Raw genomic sequence first — 22,876 nt, 5'->3', positions numbered from 1 at the left:
CGTTAGGGTCGGGAAGTATTTCGCACAATGAGACAGCACTGCAGGCATTGCTAGGCGTATTAATGAAGCGTCTACTTGTGCATGCCTGTAACTTACTCCATGAGTTATAGCCTGACCAGGCGCGAAATCGCTAGGAGGGTTTCCTTGGGTCAAAGCTGAGACTTTTGTGCTCCGAAATGAAAGGTCATCTCTTTCCTTCCTGTTTCATCTTTGTGGGACTCATCATGTGACCTCAGGTTTTATAAAACGGTTATGTGGCCTGCTTTCGTTAAAAAATATATACTAACTGTCACCTCACAAAACTACCTTCACTTTCAGTGAACTCTTGTGGGCTGATTCTGTAAAATGTGCCTGAAAAGTGTCACCTTAACTGGCTGTGTTTTCGTCATTAAAGGATGTCATGCATAGGCTCCGAAATCAAGGTCCCTGTGGACTGCTAATCAGGAAGTGCAGCTTGTTTGTTGTCGTTCAAACGTTGGAATCACGCTGTCATGATTTCGGGGAGTTTTTGTTCGCAGGCTGTTGAACTGAATATTGTAAATGCTCTGCCCTGTAGGCTGCACATGTGGGCATCGGCATCAGTGGCATGGAAGGCTTGCAGGCTGCTTGTGCCTCTGACTATTCAATTGCACAGGTAAGTAAGTCTATGCATTATTTGCAAATGCAACATCCTACTTTATTTTATGGTGAATTGGAGATTTTGGGTTGTGTCTTGCGGCAATTCTTCTTCTGGTTAATTTTTGTTTTGCCACTTATCGTTTCTGATGTCCTAACACGCACCTCAGCAAGCAATGTCTGCAACTGTTACGTCAAAAATTGGCCTGATCAATGGCAAAAAAGAAAGAGGATAAATCACGGACAGAATCCTTGCAAACTGCCTGTTTTATTAACAAATTTACTACTTTTTTTCATGCTATAATTGGATTCGTTTATTTTCTGCTTTAGAGATTGGTCATTATTCAGAGATTTCTAATGAGATTGGCAGGGAAATCTATTAGGTGGATGCAATAGTATATCAGTGTGCCCCGCTGTTTGTGTTTAATCTATGTTATTTCGTGCACTGATGGTTTTCATACTACAATTGGATTCTTTTATTTTGTGCTTTAGAGATTGGTCATTATTCAGAGATTTCTAATGAGATTGGCAGGGAAAGCTATTAGGCCGAAGTTGGCCCTAAAGTTTTAAATGCGTGTAAATTGAATAAAACTAAAACAGTGTTAGTGCAAAAAAAAAAAGAATACAGTGTAAATGTTCTCCTCTAAGCTATGTCATTACAAGATTACATACTATTGCGTGTTTATTGCCTTTTGAAGGGCAACATACCCAAAAAAGCTATCGCAGACATGGGCCACATCACTACGTGCTCGGTGCGGGGATGTAAGCACATGAAAAATCTTACAGCTACCTTTGCAATCTTCTGCAGTTTCGATTTCTGCGTCGTCTGCTGTTTGTGCATGGTGCGTGGAACCACAACAGAATGTGCCGGCTGATCCTCTATTCGTTCCACAAGAACATCTGCCTCTATGTCATTGAGGTGAGGCTTACTGCTTGCTGCCCTCACAGAGCTTTGTGTGTGCTCATGCTGAGAGCTAACGTTCTCTTGCGCATCCACAGTTGTGGTTCGCAGCTGTCAGTGGCTGGTCTGGACAAACCCTGTTTGAGAGGTGGTCCATCGGCATGTACAATGTGGTGAGTAGACTGATCACTGGTAGCAAGCTGGCTTCTTGTGCGTGATCGTGTGCTGAGCTGCTTGCAGTTCCTTAGGATTTTTTTTTTTTTTATTATCGAGGGATTGATGTAGTAGTTTTGATTTTGAATTTGTTTACATTGCAGATGTTCACCGCTGCTCCTCCGCTCGCCATTGGTCTCTTCGACCGCACGTGCAGTGCGGAAGTGATGATGAAATATCCGGCACTCTACAAGTCGTCTCAGAATGCTGAAGGCTTCAATGCCAAGGTAAGAACATCAAGCAAAGCTTTTTGTCAGTGAGCATTTCTTGCAGTTTATTCTAGAAAGAGTTTCATTTCTTTGAAGTGTCGAGGTGAGCTTGATGCTGGGCTGGTTCTTCAGCGAGTCAGTAAATGTTCTCATATTTGGAATCACTGTAGTTGAAATCAAGGGCGTAAAATTAGCTGTTGTGGTGAGCAGCAAAGATAGGTTACAGTGGTGAGGTACAGCCAGTCTAAGTTCTGTGAATAGGAATGAAAACGACTGTAGAGTCTACAGGTTTGATTTTTTTTTCTACTAGATCATCTTTCCTTGCCTCTCACTCGATGTTTACCTCTAGTACGAACAGTGGTTTGATCTGTCTGACCGCCACACTTACTTTGCAATGCCGATGCTACATTTCGGTTATTTGGTCGGGTTCATTGAAATTGTTCCACCAACCAATCTGTCGAACTGCAGGTATTCTGGGTGTGGATCATTGATGCAATCTACCACTCGATAGTCCTCTTCTGGCTCACGATGCTGGGGATAAAGCAGGGCAAGTTGAGTTTTCTTCATTTTGTGCCCTGCAAAGGCATTGAATCATAGCTGGCATCGCACCACTGTGGCTCAGTTTGAGAACGGGCCTAATGTTGCAACGCAGTCTTATCTACCCTTTCATGGTGTTCATTGTACAGTGCCATCCTGTTAGTGTGACATCTTTTGTCTTTCCTTGTCTCTTCAAAAAGAAAAGAAAAGGGAAGTTACAGAATGAAGAAGATTTAGATTTATTTTTGTAGATGTCGGTGCTTCCTGCGTTGCACTGGCCGAGCCGTCTTGTATGTTGGTGCTGGCAGTGATCCAGTGTCGTATAGAATGTTCTTCTTTGCCTGCGATGCAGACGTTGCCTGGGCGAATGGAAGGGACGGTGGATACCTCATGTTTGGAAACATGGTGTACACGGTGAGCGCCACTTGCTCTTGGGTCGTTTCAAAGAATGCAGGGGCGGGATGCAAAAGTTGTGTACAGCGGCATTTATGTTTTTGCATTGCTCTCAATTAAGTGTGCGTCGACTGTGTCTCTTGCACCATTTCAGTACGTTGTGGTGACTGTGTGCCTCAAAGCTGGTCTGGAGATGAACTCGTGGACTTGGGTAAGGTTGCCATGGCTCATTGTAATGCATGCAACAAGAAGCTTTTCTTGGGCTCAGCGTTTGTTTCTGCAGTCGCTTTAGTAAAGTGCTTGGCACTTTTGAGAGGATTTTTGTTTTACTTTATTTGCTTGGCATATTCTGTTAGCAGCCATCCAAAGCCTCAATTATTGTGTATTCATGCAGGATCTTTGTAGATTTGGTACAGTTATTTTGCTTTGGTGGAGGGGTACTATGGGACCCGAGGCAGACAGTTTAAAATGTGCACAGCCTTGCTTCTTCATTGGCATTGTACACGCATATTATGTTTACATGCACAGCACAATGTGATGTCAACAGCTAATAAAATGCGTAGTATATATAAATATCAGTAATCTACAATAAATATGTTAGCTTCCATTCAGGTGAACATAACAGTCGAGGCATGCTTACGTGTAGTTTCAGAACTTGACCAGCAACGATTTGCCATTCGAGCATACCACTGACGGGAAGTAGGGGGGTCCTTCCTTCATGGCCTGATGTATTAGTTGTTCTTGTTTGTAATGCCATTCGAGAGTACCACTGGGTGTTCATTAATGGCCTGGTGTATTAATTGTTCTCGTTGGTAATGTTGGAAGCTTCTTTTGTTCTGTGGAAATAAACAACTTTTGATGTTTTCTTTTTTTCACGTCAGGTTACTGATTTAGCTCTGTGCTTCATACAGAACCATTTCCCACGTTTATTTTTAACATGGTAGCATTAAATGCCTTGTGCAGAAAATCTAGTGTTGGAATTGTTGGTGTTGTTAATTGTAGATGGCAGGGGACATGGCCGGACATTTATGGCAGGGGGGGGGGGGGGTTGATGTAACGAGATCTCATTACATGGCTGAATTGGCAGAGCTCTGGCAGCTCCTGTGAGGTGGGAAGGGAATTGAATAGGGAACCCTTAGATTAGATCTTGAGTCAGTCACGATACCCTTAAGCCACTCAGGTGTATTTGGGGGTATTGGTTAAAACTTAAAGTGGGGCTTCATATCTGCGTTGGATGGCCTTGCACGTGCTGTGATAGCAATTATAACTGTACGGTTATAAACATGCGTGAGATAATAGGAGCACAAATTAAGAGCTCAATGATTAAGCGAGCAGAGAAGTGCCTGTATATAAAGAAAATCTACAGGGGGAGCTGCATACAGGAGCCATTAGCGCTGTCGTATCAAAGCTAGAGCCTAACTGGCCACCATATTTTTTTCTCCTTTTGATTTCACTGCTCTTGCTTCATACTGTGTCTGTTTTCAACTGCATCTCCTCTTGCGGAAGGAGAAAGCGCAGAGTGCAATGCGCTTTTCTTGTCTTTCCACCACCACACAGCCTGTGCACATGGCCATCTGGGGAAGCATTGGCATGTGGATCATATTCCTGCTCATCTACTGCAATATATGGCCCATGCTGCCCATTGCTCCAGACATGGCTGGCTTGGTACGTTGTGGGCAGTGGCCGTCATCAATCTCAATCACCTGTGCCTGGTTGTGGTTTTACACTAAAAGTGCTTTCATAGATTGCAGACGTAACGCTCAACTTTGCTGCAGTTTTTTTTTTTTTACTTGTGTGAGATCTTGTATTTTGTCATTGCTTTGCGACCGATGCCAGGTATGAGCGATTCGAAGGAACATGAAGGATAGCTTCATCAAGCTTTGTGCGCTGCAAAATTTGGCTTTAAGGCTTTTTGTGGCTTTGTTGATGCAGTAAAAGATATAGTATTGGTCAAATGATTAGGGGAATCCCCTAAGGTGGAGTAGATTTCTAAAAAGGAAGTAATTATTCATTCACACCCAACCAAGTGCAACCATACGGCTACAAAGGAAAGCTGTATAGCTTTTCTTTGTAGCCGTATGGCTGCGCTTGGGTGGATGTGAATGAGTAATTAGTTCCCTTTTAGAAATATACTCCACCTTGGGGGATTCCCCTAAAAATTTGACCAACACTATTCCCACTTCGAGTTATAGATCAATTTGCTCTCGCCCTAACATCTGTTCTGCTAACCGTCCTGGTTAGCTCAGTCGGTAGAGCGACTGCCCCGGAAAGGAGGTAGTGCCGGGTTCAACCCCCAAATCAGGACAAATTTTTTTTTAATTACGAAATTTCTGAGAAAGCTGTATAGCTTTCCTTTGTAGCCGTATGGCTGCGCTTGGGTGGATGTGAATGAGTAATTACTCCCTTTTTAGCAAAAGATATAGTATCGCTCGCTGAGAAACTTGGAGTCGAAAGTAAAATAGTTTTCCTGCCACTCAATCGAAGCTCGTAACATCGATGATGGCATCAAGAGTTTTTGCGGACTCCATGACACCCAGCTGGAAGTAAGTGATTGTGATGTCTAGCCTCGGAGATATGAGACTGATAAAAAAAATTACTTGGTGTCATTGCAGCTTGCATGTGAGAACGGCTTGTGATGTGATACCCGTCTCTCATTTTTTACCTTTTCCAGCTCGTAAATGGTTTGTTTTCTATAAAAGTAGCCTCCTTCTAATTACCATGGGCAGTTAATTGATGTTTAGGCCAACCTCAATTTGTTCTAGGAGTCCCTGTAGACTAACTTAATTGGCGACAGTAGGGATCGTGAAGGCTGGTTAAATGAACCAGGCATATGGAAATGTGTAGGCTGCTTGTTCTTCTTTTAAGGTGAAAGTCTTTCTTGGCTCATCAGTGGCATGCGCAAAAAGTGACCGTCTACGGAATGCGTGACTGAAAGACAGATCCAAAGCCAATCCAACACCATTCACACAAGCCAAAAAGGACGAAATAATGAATCCAGTCATGATCACTTGGCTATAAAGCCTAAATGACATTGCATTACAACTAGCCACATTACTCATAACCTGAATCCAAGTCATAGCTAAGAATTCACATAAGCCAATACTAAATCCAGTCATGATTTATTGGTTATAATGTATACACGACAATGCATAATGACTTAAGACATTAGTCATAGACCTAATCCAAAAATCCAAGTCATAGCCAATAAGGCAAACCAGAATCCACATAACAAGCCAACCAAAGCCAATGCAAGATAGCCCTGTGTTCTCTCTCATTACCGCACGTAGGGAGACTGAAGTGCACCCTTCGAATTTTTCGCAGGATGTCATGATCTTCTCATCTGGGATCTTCTGGATGGGCCTTATCATAATTCCCTTCATGGCACTGCTGGCAGATGTCATCGTCATTGTGTGAGTGTCTGGACAGCCTTATTTATTTCACGTTCCTGTTCCTGTCATTGCCACGCACATTGAAGGTTTTTGCAGAATCTACCTCTCAGAGAGGGGGATCTTTCATGAAGAGTATGCCCGTAAAATGCTCTTTGTTCTAGTGGAAGTCACAAGCCAAACAGTAGGGCTGCACATAATGTTCAGTTGACTGCTTTCGTCTTGGTAATTGGACAAGTACTCCATTTGTTTAGTCGCAAAGTGGACATTGGATTAACTTTGCATTCAGTTCATAGACTTTTCCTATGTTGTCTGATCAGCTAGAAGGCTCACGAATGCATAGTATACTTGCTGCATGTTTCTTGTACTTGCAGGGCCATATAAGGGTAGAGCACGTTGCATTCTCAGTCTGTGGCTGGCAGTCTAATTGCTACACCACTTCGTAATCTCAAGTGGATTAGCGCATACCATGTCAACCACATCAGGCTGTGCTTTTGGGAACAAAAAAAAAATATGACAGCGCACTCACAACATTTGCATTATTACTAGCAACACTAAAACCGGCTAGCAATAAATTTTAAAAATTCTACATACAGGCTATGTTAGTGAGTTGGGAGTGTTCAGCCCACCTGCAAAATTAGGAGGGAATCTTTGCCTGCATCAGGGCTGTGTAATGCTGACACTCCAAAGTTGAATGGAGTGAGCTCATGATCTCCTCCTGCAAGCCTACATCCCACTGCCAAAGAACAGAGCTGTCTATGGCTGCGTGTACAGAGTTACCCGAGTCGAAGACCCAAGATTGCTTTCTTGTTGTGCCCATGTTGTGCTCGCACCATCTGCGATGCATTGGCAGAGGCCAATGTTTTTCCCTCAAAGCTAGGGTAGCTGAGACAGACAGAGGATGTTCGGGTGTCATGCGGAGAAGAATCCCTCGCCCAATTTAATAACCAATGCTGGGAGACCAGAAATATCCCTGAGCAGTGGAAGCATGCCATGGTAGTGTTCATTCGCAAATGGCAAATTAAGAAAATGGCAGCCACTGAAAATTTGCAGTACAGTCTGCGCTGTTTTTAATGAAACTGATTTGTGAAGACTGCTTCTTTGCGACATTTGTCGTTTTAGTTATTCCTCGGAATCCAACCCAATAGTGTGGCCAATGTATTTGTCCCTTAGCTCGTCGTGGTCTTCAGGGCCACGGCGCCAGTCACAGCAAGCATATTGTGCAGCTCGCCATCCTCAGCTCGTGGAGCGTGTGTAGCTCTGTACTTCTAGTCTCATTCACTTACTCTTTGCGATCTACCTCGAACTCGCTACGTGTGTGATACTAATGCTTGCCATCCAGCTTGTGCCGTCGAACGACCTCTGTCTTCTTTTGCATGACGTAAGAATGCATACTGCGCCCAGGCTCTCTTATAGCCTGAGTTGCTTTAGGACGTCAAACCCCATAAACCAAACCAAACCAAACAAACTGCTTACAAAACTGCAACTGTCCTTGACGCTATCGAGCAGTAAAACGGCAGATGGGTGAAGTGAGCAAGAAGAATGCACCCATGTTAGCTTGGATGCAGACGTCCACTCAAAGAGAAAAATTTCAAAAAGAAACTTTCTTTTTCAGGACCTGCAGTGAGAAAAGGGAGGGCGCTTGCTTGTCAGCGCATGGAAATGTGAGATTCACAGAAAAAGAGAGGGGACGCTCACTTGAAAAGGAGGCGATTAGGCAGTATTTCACGCTACCAAAACGACTGAACACGATTGATCCCAGGGCTGAAGCAGGCTGTGATGGAGTGCTTGAAGATATCCTCCAGGCGGGCATCAACGTCAATCATGAATGCGTTACCCCACACGGGCTCTCCTGCTTACCCACCAAACCAGAACGCTTAGCCATCCACCCACCATGATGGGGCCGGGCTCCTGCTGGGCTCATCACCAGCATCCACCTGCACATGAATGGCAACCCAATAGACAAGGTGTCCACGACTCGAGTGCTGGGCATGCTTATCAAAAACAATTAACACAATGGAAACACGCTGCATAAACTCAAGGCAGCCACGCAACAAACCACATCTCATACACCGCATTTCAAACGGCCATGCTGGTATGAAGTGGTTGAACCTCAACTGACTCGTCCAAGCCTTCATCCTCAGCTGCGCAACTATTTGGCCGCATATATAATACCGTATGTCACCAACTGAACCAAACTCAACTACATAACCCTATGCTGTGCAGAATACAGACAAGGACATGCAACTATGGGCCGTCCAGCAGGCCCGGGGTGCGCTTGAAAAGCACAAGCCTCACAACCCACCATAAACGGGCCAAATGAGGTAGTGCAGAGTAGGGCTTAACCCCGGGTAGACGCTTGGACAGTGTCACGACGCTTTAACCTGTCGTTTGCTGGCTCCCTAATAAAGTTATGCATACATACATACTGCACTAGGACTTCCACTCACAGCACCCCTACGGAGGAGCTCCTAGCTTTAGGCCTTCACAACAAGATTGAAGAAATGATCGAGGCTCACCTCTATTCACAATATACACTACTTACCACCACTTTCACTGATAGATGGACTTTCCAATAGCTTCATATACATCATGAAGGTATGACGTGGCCGAAAGCCACCTTTCCATGGGCCATCCGAGCTCGCCTTTTGGTTCACCCAATTCCAAGGAATGTGCACCCTAACTTCCATGTAAAGTGACGACAACATAGATGCAAACGCTGTTACACAGATTCAGCGCATCATGTCCTCTGCCCTGCTATGATAGCAGTGGTAAAAGACATGAGCACACCCCCCCCCCCCCTCCCCCCTCAGTTGTATACCATGCATGATCGACACTTACATAAGATTTTTCAGTTTTGCTATGACTAGCAGCCTGCACTTGCATAAATTCATTTCATATTTTCATTTGCTTATTTGCCAGAACTATCCAAAGTAATGAATTTCCAGAGGCATGTCAAAATATGATGGCTGTAAAAAGTTGCTGCGTCAGTCTATTGATTTGCATCTTGTGGTGGGGCATCTACAGATTCCCATAGAACTTACGTTATCACCTGGACTTCTTTTTCTTTTTTACTTTCAGGATTAGGCGTTCTTGTTTCAAGTCTTTGACGGAAGCTGTGAGAGAAAGTGAAATCACTCATTCTGACCCTGGCCCTGTGATTCTTCAAGGAACCAAGCAAAAGTAAATACGCATGATTGCTTCTTTTCGGCTATAGTAAGCAGCGTAGTTGCAGTTAGCAAATTAAAAACGAGAAGAAACCAGAAATTGCATGCTCAAGGCGCACCAAGAGTTTCCTTTAGGATGCGTGTGGTTCGCTCCTAGCATGAACGTCCAGGCAGCTTTAGCTTAGGGCAAAAATTTTTGGCTGTTTACGTTTAGTTTGATTTTACTTCTTCTAGTTTGGGACAAAGTTGATAACAACGTGGCAGCAAGTGTGAGGAGGCCGTAGCAATGTAGTGGTAGCGTGGAAGAAAAGTGCCGGAGCTTTGAATCTCAGCTGCCCAGTGATGTTTGCAGGCCGCTGTGCTGTTGCGTGTTTGCTAACACCGCTTGGTATGCGTTGTTGCAGTGAACACTACTTTCTTTTGATTGCATGCGGTTATCAGTGTCGCATGTGTGCATCTGGTCGTGGCATGCCGCTGCACCTAATGAAAACGCCTCACATTGCAGCTTGGTTCCGTCGCAAGAAGGCAACGTTGGCTGAAGCATGTGCAAGTGTGCTGAACACCTTGTGTGCCGAACTGTACTTCCTGTGCATGGCCTTGCACCAGCAACTTTCTCTTGCTCAGTCACTGCCACCTGTAAAAGGACCTTGGGCCGTTCTGATGTTGAGCTTTAAGAAAGCATCCCCTTTTGTGATACGTCACCATCGAGATCGCTGTGTAATTGTTCCACTTCATCATCATGAATGCTACTTCGCAACTTTCGCCGCTCCTTGAACTACACTGACCCGAGAAGTGATCTAGTGTACCTCAGCTGTACTTCGGATGTCGAACCTGCCTTGTGAGCATGGAGTGTGCATGCATTACGTGTGTAACGTGTGCGAACTGTGTATTGTCCTTAGCTTGGCTAGAACCGATTCCCTAGATCGCTATAGAAGAGCCTTCATCTTTGCTGTGATGGTCTGGCCTTCACCGCTTCCCTTTAACAAAAATGCCTCGCTTGGTGATGGCCGTTGATTTCATGGCATTTTCAAATGGCTTTTGGTGTAACAAGACGGTAAGCATGGCCAAAGCATTTATTTTGGACGTAACGGCTGGTAAATGGATGCGTTATGTAACGATCTTGACCTTGTGTTCAGGGCATTGGCACAGGTTTCCACTGGATACCCGTCCTTCCCTGATGTTTGCTTTGGGCGTAGCAGCATGGCATGTTGTATGTTTCTCTTTGATGTGTAATTTTTTGCATGTATTATCGTCTGTCTATCATAGCTCAGTTGTTAATGTAATGTAGCTCGGCGCAGCCCAGCACTGTGTATGGGAATGATTTATCGGCATGTGTGACGCCCACAAGTAAGTGTGTCATTTATTTCTCGTGCCTGTATTATGTTTGCTTATGTTGCATGAGCACTCGTGGTGTGTGTTCAGGAAGCAACAGAAAAGAAAAAAAGAAATAGCCCGTCTTTATTAATTCAGCGCATGTCGAAGTTCATATCTTCAGCTGAAATACTACTTAGAGCAAATTAATTATCATTTCCGTGTATATACGAAGCATGATATTATAAGTTTCTTAAAGACCGTTATAATTGTGTAAGCGATTAGGGTCAGTACTGATATAGGAGAATATATTTTACTTTTTCTCAAAAATATACTGGCCATCCGTTTACTTTTTGATTGTGTTAATTAGCTCATTTTGCTTTGCCAACACTCTGAAGTTTTTTGTGGATGTGTACAATGGCTTCTACAAGAGCCCTACTGCATGGCCAAGCAGCAGACCCTGTGTGGCATGCATAATCAACAGCTAAAGTTTACATAGCGCCGGTGCTTGAAAAAAACAAAAACAAAAAGGCACAGTCACATGGCCTAATATACCATACAACTGGGTCACAAGGCAGTGCCACAATAAATTGTTCCCCGAGCACAGACGTCCTCTAAACTTTTGCTGCTGACTGTACATCTTGGCAAACAGCACGTATTCAGATATAGGTCGCAGTTAGGAACTCGGCTGCAATAATTATTTTTACCGTGGATCGCACAGTTGCTTACTTGTGCCAGTACTTAACAGGCTTGCATGTTTTTATTGCCTTTGTATGACGAAGTAGAAATCGCCTTATGCTTATACTAATTAGCATGGTACCGTTTGCATGGTTTGACCATCACAGTCACACCAACATGTCAATGTGCTTTCATGCATATATTTATGTCAGGTATTAAAGCCACTGTCTTGTGTTACTGCTGCAAGGAAAGCAACCAAAGACCACTTGTTTAACTAGAACTTTTTGTGGCCTATTGATGCCTGATTAGTACTGGCGACTGATCACATAGTGTTAGTGCATAGTAAAGAACACCACGTGGTCGAAATTTTTCCAGAGCGGTGCCCTTTTCTTTTCCTTCTGTTGCTGAGGGCACAGTAAGTTTTCCAGCAGGAAGTATGACGGTTACTGCATCTTTCCTGTCCTGAAAAACCAGTTCTCTCCCTTTGTCTGCCCCTTAAAGCTATACATGCAAAGTAATGGAGTGGTCCTTTAAACCTCTTTAATTTATTTATTTTTTTTCAAAAACAATTAAAATTTGAACTTTTTGTTAGAGGATGTATTGAACCTCAGTGACTTAGACATGGCTCCCGTACTGCTTGATATCTGGGATGTGTGTGAAAATGAATGGGTGGTAAGAAATGAGAATCTTAATGTAGCCATGAGAAGCCACTGAAAGGGACTAGTACAGCTTTCTCTCGTAATTGTGGCCTTGTAATTGCATCATTTTAGACAAAGAAAAAAGGGCACTTTCTGAATGTTCCTCAGGGAATGTTCTTGAGGGGCATGAAGTTATTTGCTGCCTTTGATGGCCCAGGGCCACCATGATTCTTCTTACTCCGGAAAAAAAAATTAGCTGCCGTGGCTGATACTGACGAACCGGTGTTGTTCTTGTGCCCTCGGTATGGCCGACTGCTAGGCTAGGATGGTAGAGTTGTTTGCGGCGGAAAGCACATTGATGTGTGGATGTGTCATCCACTCCTGCCTTGTGTGTTTTAGTTTGCATTGGTCCCTTTGTTTTCCGTTTTGTTTCTCATTCCCCCACTCCCTCCCCCCCTTCCCATAGTGCTGCTCTCCCTGACCCCCAGTGCATCGTGTATGAAAACACACAAGCGTTGCAAGCTGCAGAAACCCGGCTATGATGCGACTGGCGTTGCCCTTGCACGTGCGCTGCCCCATGGGAACAACGCCGTTTGGTGCCTGAGAACTCGAATCTGTGATATAAGTGCACTCTGGACGGCTCTTTGTTGACCCGAAGGAAAGAGGAGGTCACCGCTGTCACCTGCCGGCTTATGCGAGCTTGCAGTTTTGTGCTAGTATTTTGTTCAAAGTTGTGAATGTGTACGTTCCTTCTGATGAGGAAAAAAGAAAAGACTTCACACTCCAATTTTGTTATGCGGCCTTGCTTTGGATATAAGGCAGGATTTTCAGAAAACAGGCTGGCAATTGACACCTACAAGTGTTACGAGTCCGATAAAAGCTAGTTCTGCAGCACGCATATTTGGTGATGAATTCGTGTGCTGAATTTTGCTTGTACGAAAATATTTGTGTTGGTAAGGCACACATGCAGTGACATGGGTGCATCATTAGCCTGATATTCTTCAAAATGTCCTTCATTGTCAGGGCAAACAACAGAGAGCATTACAGTAAATGCATACAAGAATTATTTCTATGATGCCGTATTCGTTTGCTAAATACTCTTTACTGATGTGTACTGGGATACATTTGTGTGGACACAGTTCATAACATTTCCTCAAGTAGGTACCGTACTGTTCATATCGTAACTCTTTTTTTTTCCTGAAAAATATTGCTAAACGTTTCTGCTCAGTGTGTCGTTCAACTCAAATTTGCTTCTTTTTTTTTTTTTTTTAATGGTTAATTGCAATTTATGAAACACACAATGCAGAATGAAGAGCAGGTACCGCTTTCAACTTGTGGTATTGATTAAGGAGTCGAAAAAGTTTTCTACAATGTTTAGCTTGAACATGCAGCATAATTTGGAAAGGCTTGGCAGTGATATTTTTTAGTTTCATTTATTGTCCAGCAATACATACACTCAGACATTGCTGGGCTGCTTCAGGTGCCTAATATTTCCCCCACATATTCAAGACAGTGCTCTTGCATGTTGAGTGGAAGTGGAGGAACATGACTCTTTCATAAGTGTACATAGCATGGTTCAAGCATTTTAAGTGGCACTTGGCCATGTAGAAAAGTTTTGTTACTCTATGGGTGTTCCTGCAGAGATTATCATTGCTCAAGAAAGACTTGATACTTCTTTTCTCTGTCAAACGTGCAGCACGCTAGCAGCACGATAGGCATGACCAGAAATCGAAGAAGTGACTAACACATCTAGTTATCAATTAGCAGCCAGTGGAACCTAATGGAGATTACTAGCTGAAAGTGTGCCACACGTTATTAATTTAAGCAAGGTAGCAGATGACATTCCAATCATGTGGCACACGCATTCAGTATTTGGTTCCCAATCGCTTCGGAAATTGTGCGATCAGTGGTACAGCCAGGAGCCACTCATTTCATCGAATTTCCCATTGCGTGCGAGTGAGAGTGCTGCACGTTGATGCGGCGACTGTTTTCCTGTTTTTTTTTTTTTTTTTTGTTTTTTTTTTTTTTTTTTTTTTTTTGCATGCAGGTTGGCTTCTGCATGCAGCATGGTTGCTTTTGCACCTTGGTTGTATTTGTTTGTGTGTACGTGGAATTGTTATTTTACTTTTTACACCAAAGACTGACTGTGTACAGTTCTTTGTCGGTATTTCCTTTGATGAAATTTTTGCAATAAACTGTCGCCGACAGCATCTGTGACGGTGGTCGCTCATTCCTGGTCAACATGAGTGGCCACTTTTGGGACATTTTTGTCATTCCTAGGCCAAGTATGTGCGTGAGAACAAATAATTTGCACCTGTCAACTGAAGCATGTTGCACAGTCAGTACCCGACATTAACCTGTCTTCTTAACTGCCAATGCTTCCCTGATAGAACATGCATTTCGTGTTGGCAGGTACATTTGTTAACTATTAAACAGCATTTCCCTGCATCCTCTAACCATGCATGAAAAACCAAAGGACAGTTAATCCTAGAGAGAGAAATAGTAGAATAGAAAGGCAGGGAGGTTAACTAGGCGAGTTGACCATAAACAGTTCAGACTTAAATGGACTGAAAGGTCATTTGAATTATCAGAAGTTTGAATTACACTTGATGTTGAATTAATAGGCATATGCTATATTAGTGCACAGAAAGAAGAAAAGTAACACTGTAGGCTTCTATTTTTGTCCTACTTGAAGAAATAACCGGTTGCAGAAACTTTAGTTGCATTGTGTGTAAAGTATTCAATTGCCTAGATGACATTTTCTTGTTTGATAAATTTATTTATCAAAATTGTTTTTTGTTACACAAGGAGGTGTCCAGTAGTTTGGGACATAACTTTTTTTTTTTTTTTCGTCATGGTTTTAATGTAGAATGAAAGCATTGTAAACTAGTGTAAAAATGAAAAAATGCAAAGCTGATGTTTTTTATTTGGCAGGGCTTGTTTTCCTTTCCTCCCGCCCCTTTTTATTTCCTTAAAAGGGCGAACTGTATACAGTACGCCATTGCACATTTTATGGTAAGCCTTGAAGCACCTGGGTGTTGATATCTATTCGAAGTGTTTTTCACCACATACAGAAAGCTTCACACATCTGCTCTGTTGGTCCAGGTTGACAGAGACTGCACGTCTTCTGAAGAATGTCTTCATGAAGCCTGTCACCACAGCACACGTCCCCATAGAAGTGGAGCTAAAACGTGTGTGTCCTTTCCATGCTTTACTTATGCTTCTGTAGTCATCTCGGCTGTTTTCATTGTTGTCTGCTTATGGTGCCTAACAAAGCTGCTGCTCTGTGTGACTCACTCTCGTAGGCCTGACTAGTGCCCTAGCTCTCCACATGTGTCACTGCTGCCTCCATATAGTTAATGCACCATTATGATACGTTTTGTCTACTACTTCGGTAAAAGAAATTCGCTCCACTAAAAGTGCAGTTTGTCTGTTTCCTGCATGCCTAACCGATGTCATAAACAGCACTGTCCCAGTACAGCAGTGTTTGTCACTTACATGTCATGCATCACAGTTCATTATTTGGGCCATTTTATGACTTGTTCACACAAGCAGCAGCGACCTTGGGAGTTTTCTGCATACATTTGCAAGCATTGTTGTAGCAATGATCTCCATGTTTTCATCCATTCAGTTTTCCTTGACAGTGTTAAAATGCACAGAAGACCCTCATGACGTTACTTACTGTGTCACTGTCAGAGGCATTGTTCCTGTGCAGCCCATGTGTTAATGCATGGGCGTGACATTAGTAACCTGTTTTAATACCATATTTTCTTTCGGTGTTTGCATGTTACATGTGAAACTATTTACGGTTATAAGGCAGTGAACCGGAACACATCTGTTGGTTATATATGTCAAGGTCAAAAAAGGCTCTTTTACCCCATGAGTCTTGTCACTCTAAGCTTGTTAAGAGAACTGTTTCCTTCTGCCTGAGATTGTCAGTAGTCAAGTCTTGTTCTCACAAGGTGCAACTCAGTTTTTTCACTCAAATGGAGCACCTACATTCTGCAGGGTTTCCCCTTGCGTTTCTTAAGGCTGTAGTCAAGGCTCTGTTGAAAACCCTATACCCCTGTTTAGCCTTGTGTGTGCCAACTAACTAACAAAGATTCAAAGAGGAAAGTAGGCTTGTGGAATTAACCATAAAACAAAATATCTGTCCTGTAAACAGAAGCAGTCTACTAATTCCTGCTCATCTGCGGTTAAGTCTACGTGGGACAGATGGGACGCTGTATTAATATGCATCTACGAGAGCACAGGAATTCCTCGAGTTCCCACAGCGACATGCATTTGCCAAAACATTGTCTTTTGTGTAAAAATTGCGAGCCACTTTTCGAGCATGCAAAGATAATCGGAGGCGCATGTGAAATCTTCAAAGCGATGCAGATAGAAAGATAATGTTGTCGACACAGGATTTAGGCTGTTCTTTAATAAACAGTTGCAAGTCCGTGCTCGTCCTGTTCATTCCTTTCTTGTGTTTCATCTTTTATGCGGTTTCCATTTTAAGTTAACGTATATTAGCTTATGATCATTTTATTAGTGATATAATTGAAACATAAAGTTCTTAATGAAATTAAAATCTAATGTATTCAAATATGACTGAGTTTGTCATAGAAGTGGCTACTGCTTGATTACATTGTCAGATACTAAGTCTGAAAGTGAGTGAAAGTAATCACGAATGCGATATGTTGTTAACAGACACAGCAGATGTGAAATGTGAATGCTATGTTGTAAATATGCTTCAAGGGGTAACACCTGCCTGGCTATCTAGTATCACGCAGGCAGTAGAAATAGTGGTACTAGTTTTCATTTGTGTTCTCACCAGCTGCAGTGGCTATTGTGTTTGCACACATAGTGGAATCGAAAGCAATTAGATGCTTTAGTTTCCTCCTAAAGTAAGCAAAGTAGCTGAGTACTTTGTACCGGTCTGATTAATTAGGTCGGAATGAATAGCCTTTAGATTTCTAGAGGTACATAAAGTATTTCACTTTGAAAATTGCATAAAATGAAAAAGAAGCAAAATGATGCAATATTTATGAAGGGAAAGTTATTGCGAGCATTGTTCTCCCCCATCCTGTGAAGAAATTGCACAAAAACCCAGAAGAGAGCAAGGTTATAGCCAGTCTTTGTGCATTGGTGGTTGCTGCGGGTCGACCAATAATTAGTGTCGTGTCAGTAGCCATATTGAGCTAGTGTTAAGCATGTGGCGTTCGCACACAACTTAGCCTGTGGCATCATCAATGGTGGCTTTTGATGCTCTTGAGCTTTCTAATTAAAGTATTTCTCATACAGGTGTTAATAGCTCTGATTAAGCTTTTAAAGCTGATGCAAATGTGTACGTTTTACAGTTTATGGGGTCGAACGTCCCAAAGCGCCTCGGGCTATGAGGGCTGCTGTAGCGAATGGCTCCAAATAATTTCGACCACTTGAGGGTACTGCATCTCGATGGAGGCAGAATGCTAGATGCCCGTGTATTGTGCGATGTCAGTGCATGTTAAAGAATCGCAGGTGTTCGAAATTATTTGAAGCCCTCCACTGTGGTGCCCCTGTTTCTTAGCCCAAGTTGCCTAGGGAAGTCACACACCGTAAACCTTAAACGTTTCTAGGCTGCATCAGAGCTGTTAGCACGTGTATTTCACTTGTACTAACCTGTGGTACTGAAGCGGGCTTAGCTTGAAACGTAAAAAGGGTTGAACCTGAATAGGGGACAGTACAGCTATCTATAGAAAGGGTGTGATAGGTGCAATGGTAAGAGAAACAAAGAGTCCTTGTTTAGTTTGGTGAATTGGGTTTAACATCCCAAGGCGATAATTGTTAAAAGGTAATAATGCAAAGGCTAGATAGCAAGGGGAATGGACTAGATCCCAAGAGAAGGCAGGTGCAGCAGGAACTGATGCGGCCTGGTGCAATTACAATATTTGTCGGTGTAAGGGGCCTGCAGTTAGCACAGGACAAGTGCAGAATTAATCGGAGCGACGTGGGAGAGACCTTTTTCCTGCAGCTGGGTAGTTAGGCCGGTGTTGTTGATGCTAGTTTAAATTTGGTTGTAAGAAATTGTCTCCTGCATTGAATTCAGCAACTGCCAGAGGTCCTGCCTAAGATTAATTTCGGCAAGACGTAGCACTTGTTTTCTTAGATTTTACTCACAGTATGTCAAGAATGCTTCTTGAGGATAGGTAATTGTATGTACTATTATTTCTACACTGTTCATGTCTCGGCATGTCAGCTCAGTAGGGACATCATGTAATATGTGTGAGCAGTTTGATATTTCTTGGTAAAAAGAAAACATTTCTGATGCTCTTACTTGCTAGATTAAGAAGAAGAAAGTGACTCATATTTCATTAGCATTCCAGGCTTAATGTATCAGCTTACACTTTTCTCTAAATTGAACAAATGAAGTTATTGCAGTTGCTTGGACAGCATCAGATGTCATCGGTGGGTCACTTCTGCACCCGTGTTGAGCACTATTGCATGCAGAAAACTTGGTTACAATGTAAGCCAGTGTTCTAACCCATTGTCTTGATTTAAACCTAGTCATATTATAGCAAACAGCTTTCATGCGAAGGCTCTCACGACTGCTGGAGTCTTCAGCAGTGTACTTACACTTCGTTCGATAAACGCATAGGAATTGACTTTTCGTGTGGCCTGTGCGTGCACCTGAGAACTGTGTCATGCAATCAGCGCTTGTGTATGCAGACAGTGATGTGTGTCTTTTGATTCTGCACACCATGAGGCAGCTCTTGTAGGAAAGCAGTTTCTTTGAAGCCTCTGTGTGGCGCAGTTTTTTGCAACCGATCGTAGTATCTGATATTTGCAGAAATTGTGTCGAGTACGATATCCAAGAGTAAGCACGCATACTACCTGGATACTTTGTGAAGCTGCAAATGCTTTGCAGACTTACAGCATGCAGACGATACACTCTTTTGTGCATATTATTTGCAGATGGCTACGCCTTTTCACAAGAAGAGCATGGGGTAGTACCACAGGCAAGCACTGTTTTAATCCTTTTTGGTGACCCTTCCACTGTGTTCAATCAAAAGCTGCTACTTAATATTTTGTAGGATGCCGAGAGCACTGCATGCATGTGTCTTGTAATCATTACAGTGGGGAACATTAAAAGGGCCTGTAAACGTAAGTAAAGAGTAGCTCTACAGATCGGTTGTCGCTAGCACAAGTGGAAGCAGTGAACAACTTCAGCTTTTTTTTGCTGACATTATCTCACCTAGATGAAAACTTCAGTGCGAGTAATCTTAACATATGTTAGGTATGTTTAAAACTTGTGCTTAAGTGCCATGGCATCTGACCTGATGCATTGCATTGGAGCCTAGGTCCTGTGCCCACACTGTTTTGCTTGGACGTGCGGTCGCATCAGATGCAGTGGCACTTTGAAGAGAGTGACCACTTGCTCTTATGTTTGCACTAAGCGTGGACAACCCTGTAGCTGTGGTGTTACTGCTCTCTTGTTTCTGCTACCTTCAATAAAGAGCTGAATCTGTGTGGTTAATAAAGCTGTAGACAGCTCACTAAGCCTTGCATTACGTCCTGTAGGATGCAAATATTAGTGGCAGTCTGTTATAGAGATCAGAGGATCTCGTTCTTGCCAAGAGGCATGCTTTTGGCTGTTTCGTGCACTCAAATAGTACAGATTTTTCATGCTGAACATGCTTCCTCACTGTTCTATTTGTTGCTGTTTTGTGAATTGGGTATATGTTTATTTAGATGATAAGGGAATCTCCAGAACACACAACTTGATCCATTCGATTCAGAATGTGCTGAGGAACTGCTGAAAATTTCTCAAGATCACGTCACATTTAGCCGATTGCTGCCAAAGGTTTGAAATGTAGTATAAAAGGAAGCTTAATGGGGAGTTGAGCATTTCATAAACACTAAGGAGTGTTGTTTAGCGTGGTGCACTTTCAAGTTACCCTCTTTTTCTTGGTGGTCCTTGTTAGTCCTCTTTTCACTACCTTGTAGGGATGCGATCGCAGTAATGCAAGGTGTTCTTTCACTCAGGCTGACCTCATTCGTGCATACGACTCCACCAAGACAAAGCCAAAAGGCGTCTGAAGAATGATGCTCAAGCCACGAGCACACATTCCAATCCAAGGAAAAGCTGCACGCCGATCAGCAGTGTCGACTGGAAAGTGTACATAGAAAGTGCGACTGCTTATGAATCTCTGTATGTCTGTGCATGGACGTAATCAAGTGACTGTCTCCATGTGGGCTGCTGCACTCTGCAGACATGCTACTCTACATGCTGTTAAATTCTTTCTTATGGCTGCAAGGTGTCAGCATGAACAGCTGATTTACATGACGTGCAGTGCTGTTTTCAATGTTAGATTTGAGTGCTTGCGCTGTAAAGTAAGGATAATGTTGCATTTGCTCTCATTCGTTATGCATTATATTATGTCCAATTTTTGACGTAGCTTCTTTTAGTGTTCAGTATACAGTAGTCAGAAGCAAGGCTGAAGGATTATTTTGGGGCGCAAGGGTTTTTCAAGAGAAATGTAAACGAGTATTTCCTTATGTCTCAGGCTATATATTCTTAAGGTAAAAATCTTACATGTATGTTCTTGAAGTTTTTTGTGTTGAACGTATACTTGTCTATACTGGCACTCTAGTTGACATGTATGGATGCAAAGCAAAAAACTACCAAAAGTTTAGCACATTGGCCGCAGTGTGACTTCTCATCAAAGGTGGCGAGTGTTTTAAAAGTAACTGTGTAAAAAAGCAGTGACCACATATTATGAAAGTTATATAGTGAAAAGGTGGTTTTACACGTAAATTCTTCTCTAGCTTCAAATTATCAATATTAAAATGGACTCAATTTGTTAGTATAAGACAAAGCAATTTATAGAAGTTTCAGGTGTCACTGGTGACCTTGTAAAATGAGGTTAAAAGAAATGTATGCCTTGTTGAAATTGCTGTAAGCAAAACTTCTAATGAAACATATGCCTTGAGCTTTCTTATAAAATGTCACTAGACTAGTCGTGAGCAATTTTCTTGCTGTGGGGAACTTCCTGTCTGCTCTACCCTACCCCCCTCCCCCCAACAGCATCGATTTTCTACAGGCCCCATGACTAAGCTGCTCATATTCAGGGATACAAAGGGCTCAGTCTATGTGTGCAAAAACTTTCATAAAAATCTATATACCAGGCACAGTTGGTTATATTGCTATATGAAGTTTATTACTGCACTGTGCTGTTTATGGGGAACATATTACTACTTATGGCGAAAGATGTTTCCAGTTGTGCGCAGTGTACAGGCCTTCTCTTCACTGAGTGTAGGGCGGAAGGCGACAGCTTAGCAGCACAGTACATTTGAGATATCATGAAAAAGACTGCCATTTGCAATTATGCCAGACACCTGAAGGCTCGGGAGGCATTCTCAGTGCACAGAGCCAGTCAGAGGGCAGCATATTGGCTTGCTATTGACACATAATTGTCACCGATAGCAATTCCTTGTGTAAAGAACACTTCCTGTGGTGCTTACATTGCTTTAAAGTCTTTCACAGCCCTACCTCATGTTGTGCTCTGGCATGTGCACTCTAGTCATGGCAGTAACGTGTATTTTTCCTGCCCTGCTGCAGTGAATCAAAGCCTAGTCAAGCCTAGTTATGTCAGTCTTGCACTGCGTCAAGGTTGAGGCAACTTGGCTTTAAAAATCTTATTGTGGACACCTAAGTAGCTTGAGTGTGCATCTCGAGTCCAAGTGCAGTAAATTGTGCTGAGAGGCCCACTGCCACCACATTGATCTGACTTGTCTTGTCTTCTGTCCCTGCATGCATTAAGGCCTGCATGGCACAAGCATGCCCGCTGCTTTAAAAAAATGGTAGGCGCATCTGTGCAGCTTGTTTCACATCTGTTTCTGTTGAAAAGCCGACAAATGTACATGTTGTGCTGGTTTTCATGAGGCAAACGAAAAAAAAAAAACAATTTCCTTGTGATCATCATCATTCCTTTTGTTGTCTAAACCTGTGCATGGACTAACCACCATTTCAGGACGTAGCCTGTTGTTTTTTGTGAATTACAATCGCCGAGCAGGCACTTTCTGCAGACCCTTTGTTTTCTTTTTTGGGGGCTGGAGACTTGTACATTCAGGTGGGAATACTCATGTCTATTGATGTTGTCCATGGTTTTACACGTGGCGTGAAGAATGCTTCTTGTCACTGCCAAGAAACTTGCATGCTTTAAAAGGCTAACAGCCACCAGCTGCTTACACTTGCTGTCGTGGTCAGAGGTGTGACCAAACTGCTGTTTGTGGAAAATTTTGAAACAGGCTACAATGGCTAAACATTTGTCAACAGATCAAACAGCAGTGCTGCTTATAAGCACTAGATCAAGGCAGACTTAGGCAGTTACATGCAAATGATTGAAAATAAACACATTGTACGTGCCTCTGGAGCTTCAAATATACATTAATGTGCGAATGTCTCTGCTAAGCCCCTCCCTTCTATGCTTTGCTGCGACTGCAGTGTTTAATGTGACAGCAGTGCTAGAGAAAAGAACTGAGCGATGGGCCAAAGCGACATGGATATTTGTCACGTGTATGCTTGTATTTATTGATGTAAAACTGCAGTAAAACATCTGAAGCACAAGCAACAACTTTGTCCGTTTTCTCTGAGAAAGCACACAAAGATGCTTGCCAAAATGAGATCACAAACAACAACCAGGCCAAGTTGTTTTGCCACAAACAGGAGTAGTTTTGCAGCATTTGAGCCTGCATTCAAGAAATTGTGGTGAACAGCAATTTTCCAGGTACAGGGGAGAGACTGCATAATGCTAGGTGGACAGCAGGGTGATAAATTTCGCTTGCTGCCCCCATTATGATGGCT

At 42.9% G+C, this 22,876-nt stretch overlaps 1 protein-coding gene across 6 annotated transcripts in view; it reads left to right on the top strand.

The window, feature by feature from the left end:
- The window catches only part of ATP8A (ATPase phospholipid transporting 8A1), a 125,571-nt gene extending 103,582 nt beyond the window's left edge, over positions 1-21,989 (top strand). For 4 of the 6 annotated variants that reach the window (XM_084601969.1, XM_084601968.1, XM_084601970.1 and 1 more), the window contains 13 exons: positions 557-634; positions 1,424-1,534; positions 1,615-1,689; positions 1,834-1,956; positions 2,407-2,485; positions 2,828-2,889; positions 3,023-3,079; positions 4,426-4,533; positions 6,190-6,278; positions 9,336-9,437; positions 15,154-15,239; positions 18,985-19,028; positions 20,056-21,989. In XM_084601969.1, the coding sequence (XP_084458095.1) occupies positions 557-634; positions 1,424-1,534; positions 1,615-1,689; positions 1,834-1,956; positions 2,407-2,485; positions 2,828-2,889; positions 3,023-3,079; positions 4,426-4,533; positions 6,190-6,278; positions 9,336-9,437; positions 15,154-15,239; positions 18,985-19,028; positions 20,056-20,109 (1,068 nt within the window). In that variant the 3' untranslated portion in view covers positions 20,110-21,989. Of the gene's footprint in view, positions 1-556; positions 635-1,423; positions 1,535-1,614; positions 1,690-1,833; positions 1,957-2,406; positions 2,486-2,827; positions 2,890-3,022; positions 3,080-4,425; positions 4,534-6,189; positions 6,279-9,335; positions 9,438-9,926; positions 14,257-15,153; positions 15,240-18,984; positions 19,029-20,055 lie in introns of those variants that run through there. The other 2 variants (XM_084601972.1, XM_084601973.1) reach the window with 2 other exon arrangements.
- Positions 21,990-22,876: the final 887 nt, after the last annotated feature.

The sequence above is a fragment of the Amblyomma maculatum genome, chromosome 4 (genome assembly GCF_055883805.1).
Source record: "Amblyomma maculatum isolate TAMU_Amacu chromosome 4, ASM5588380v1, whole genome shotgun sequence".
Lineage (NCBI taxonomy): Eukaryota > Metazoa > Arthropoda > Arachnida > Ixodida > Ixodidae > Amblyomma > Amblyomma maculatum.
Note: the sequence above shows the minus strand (reverse complement) of the source record. Positions and strands in the feature narration are given on the sequence as shown.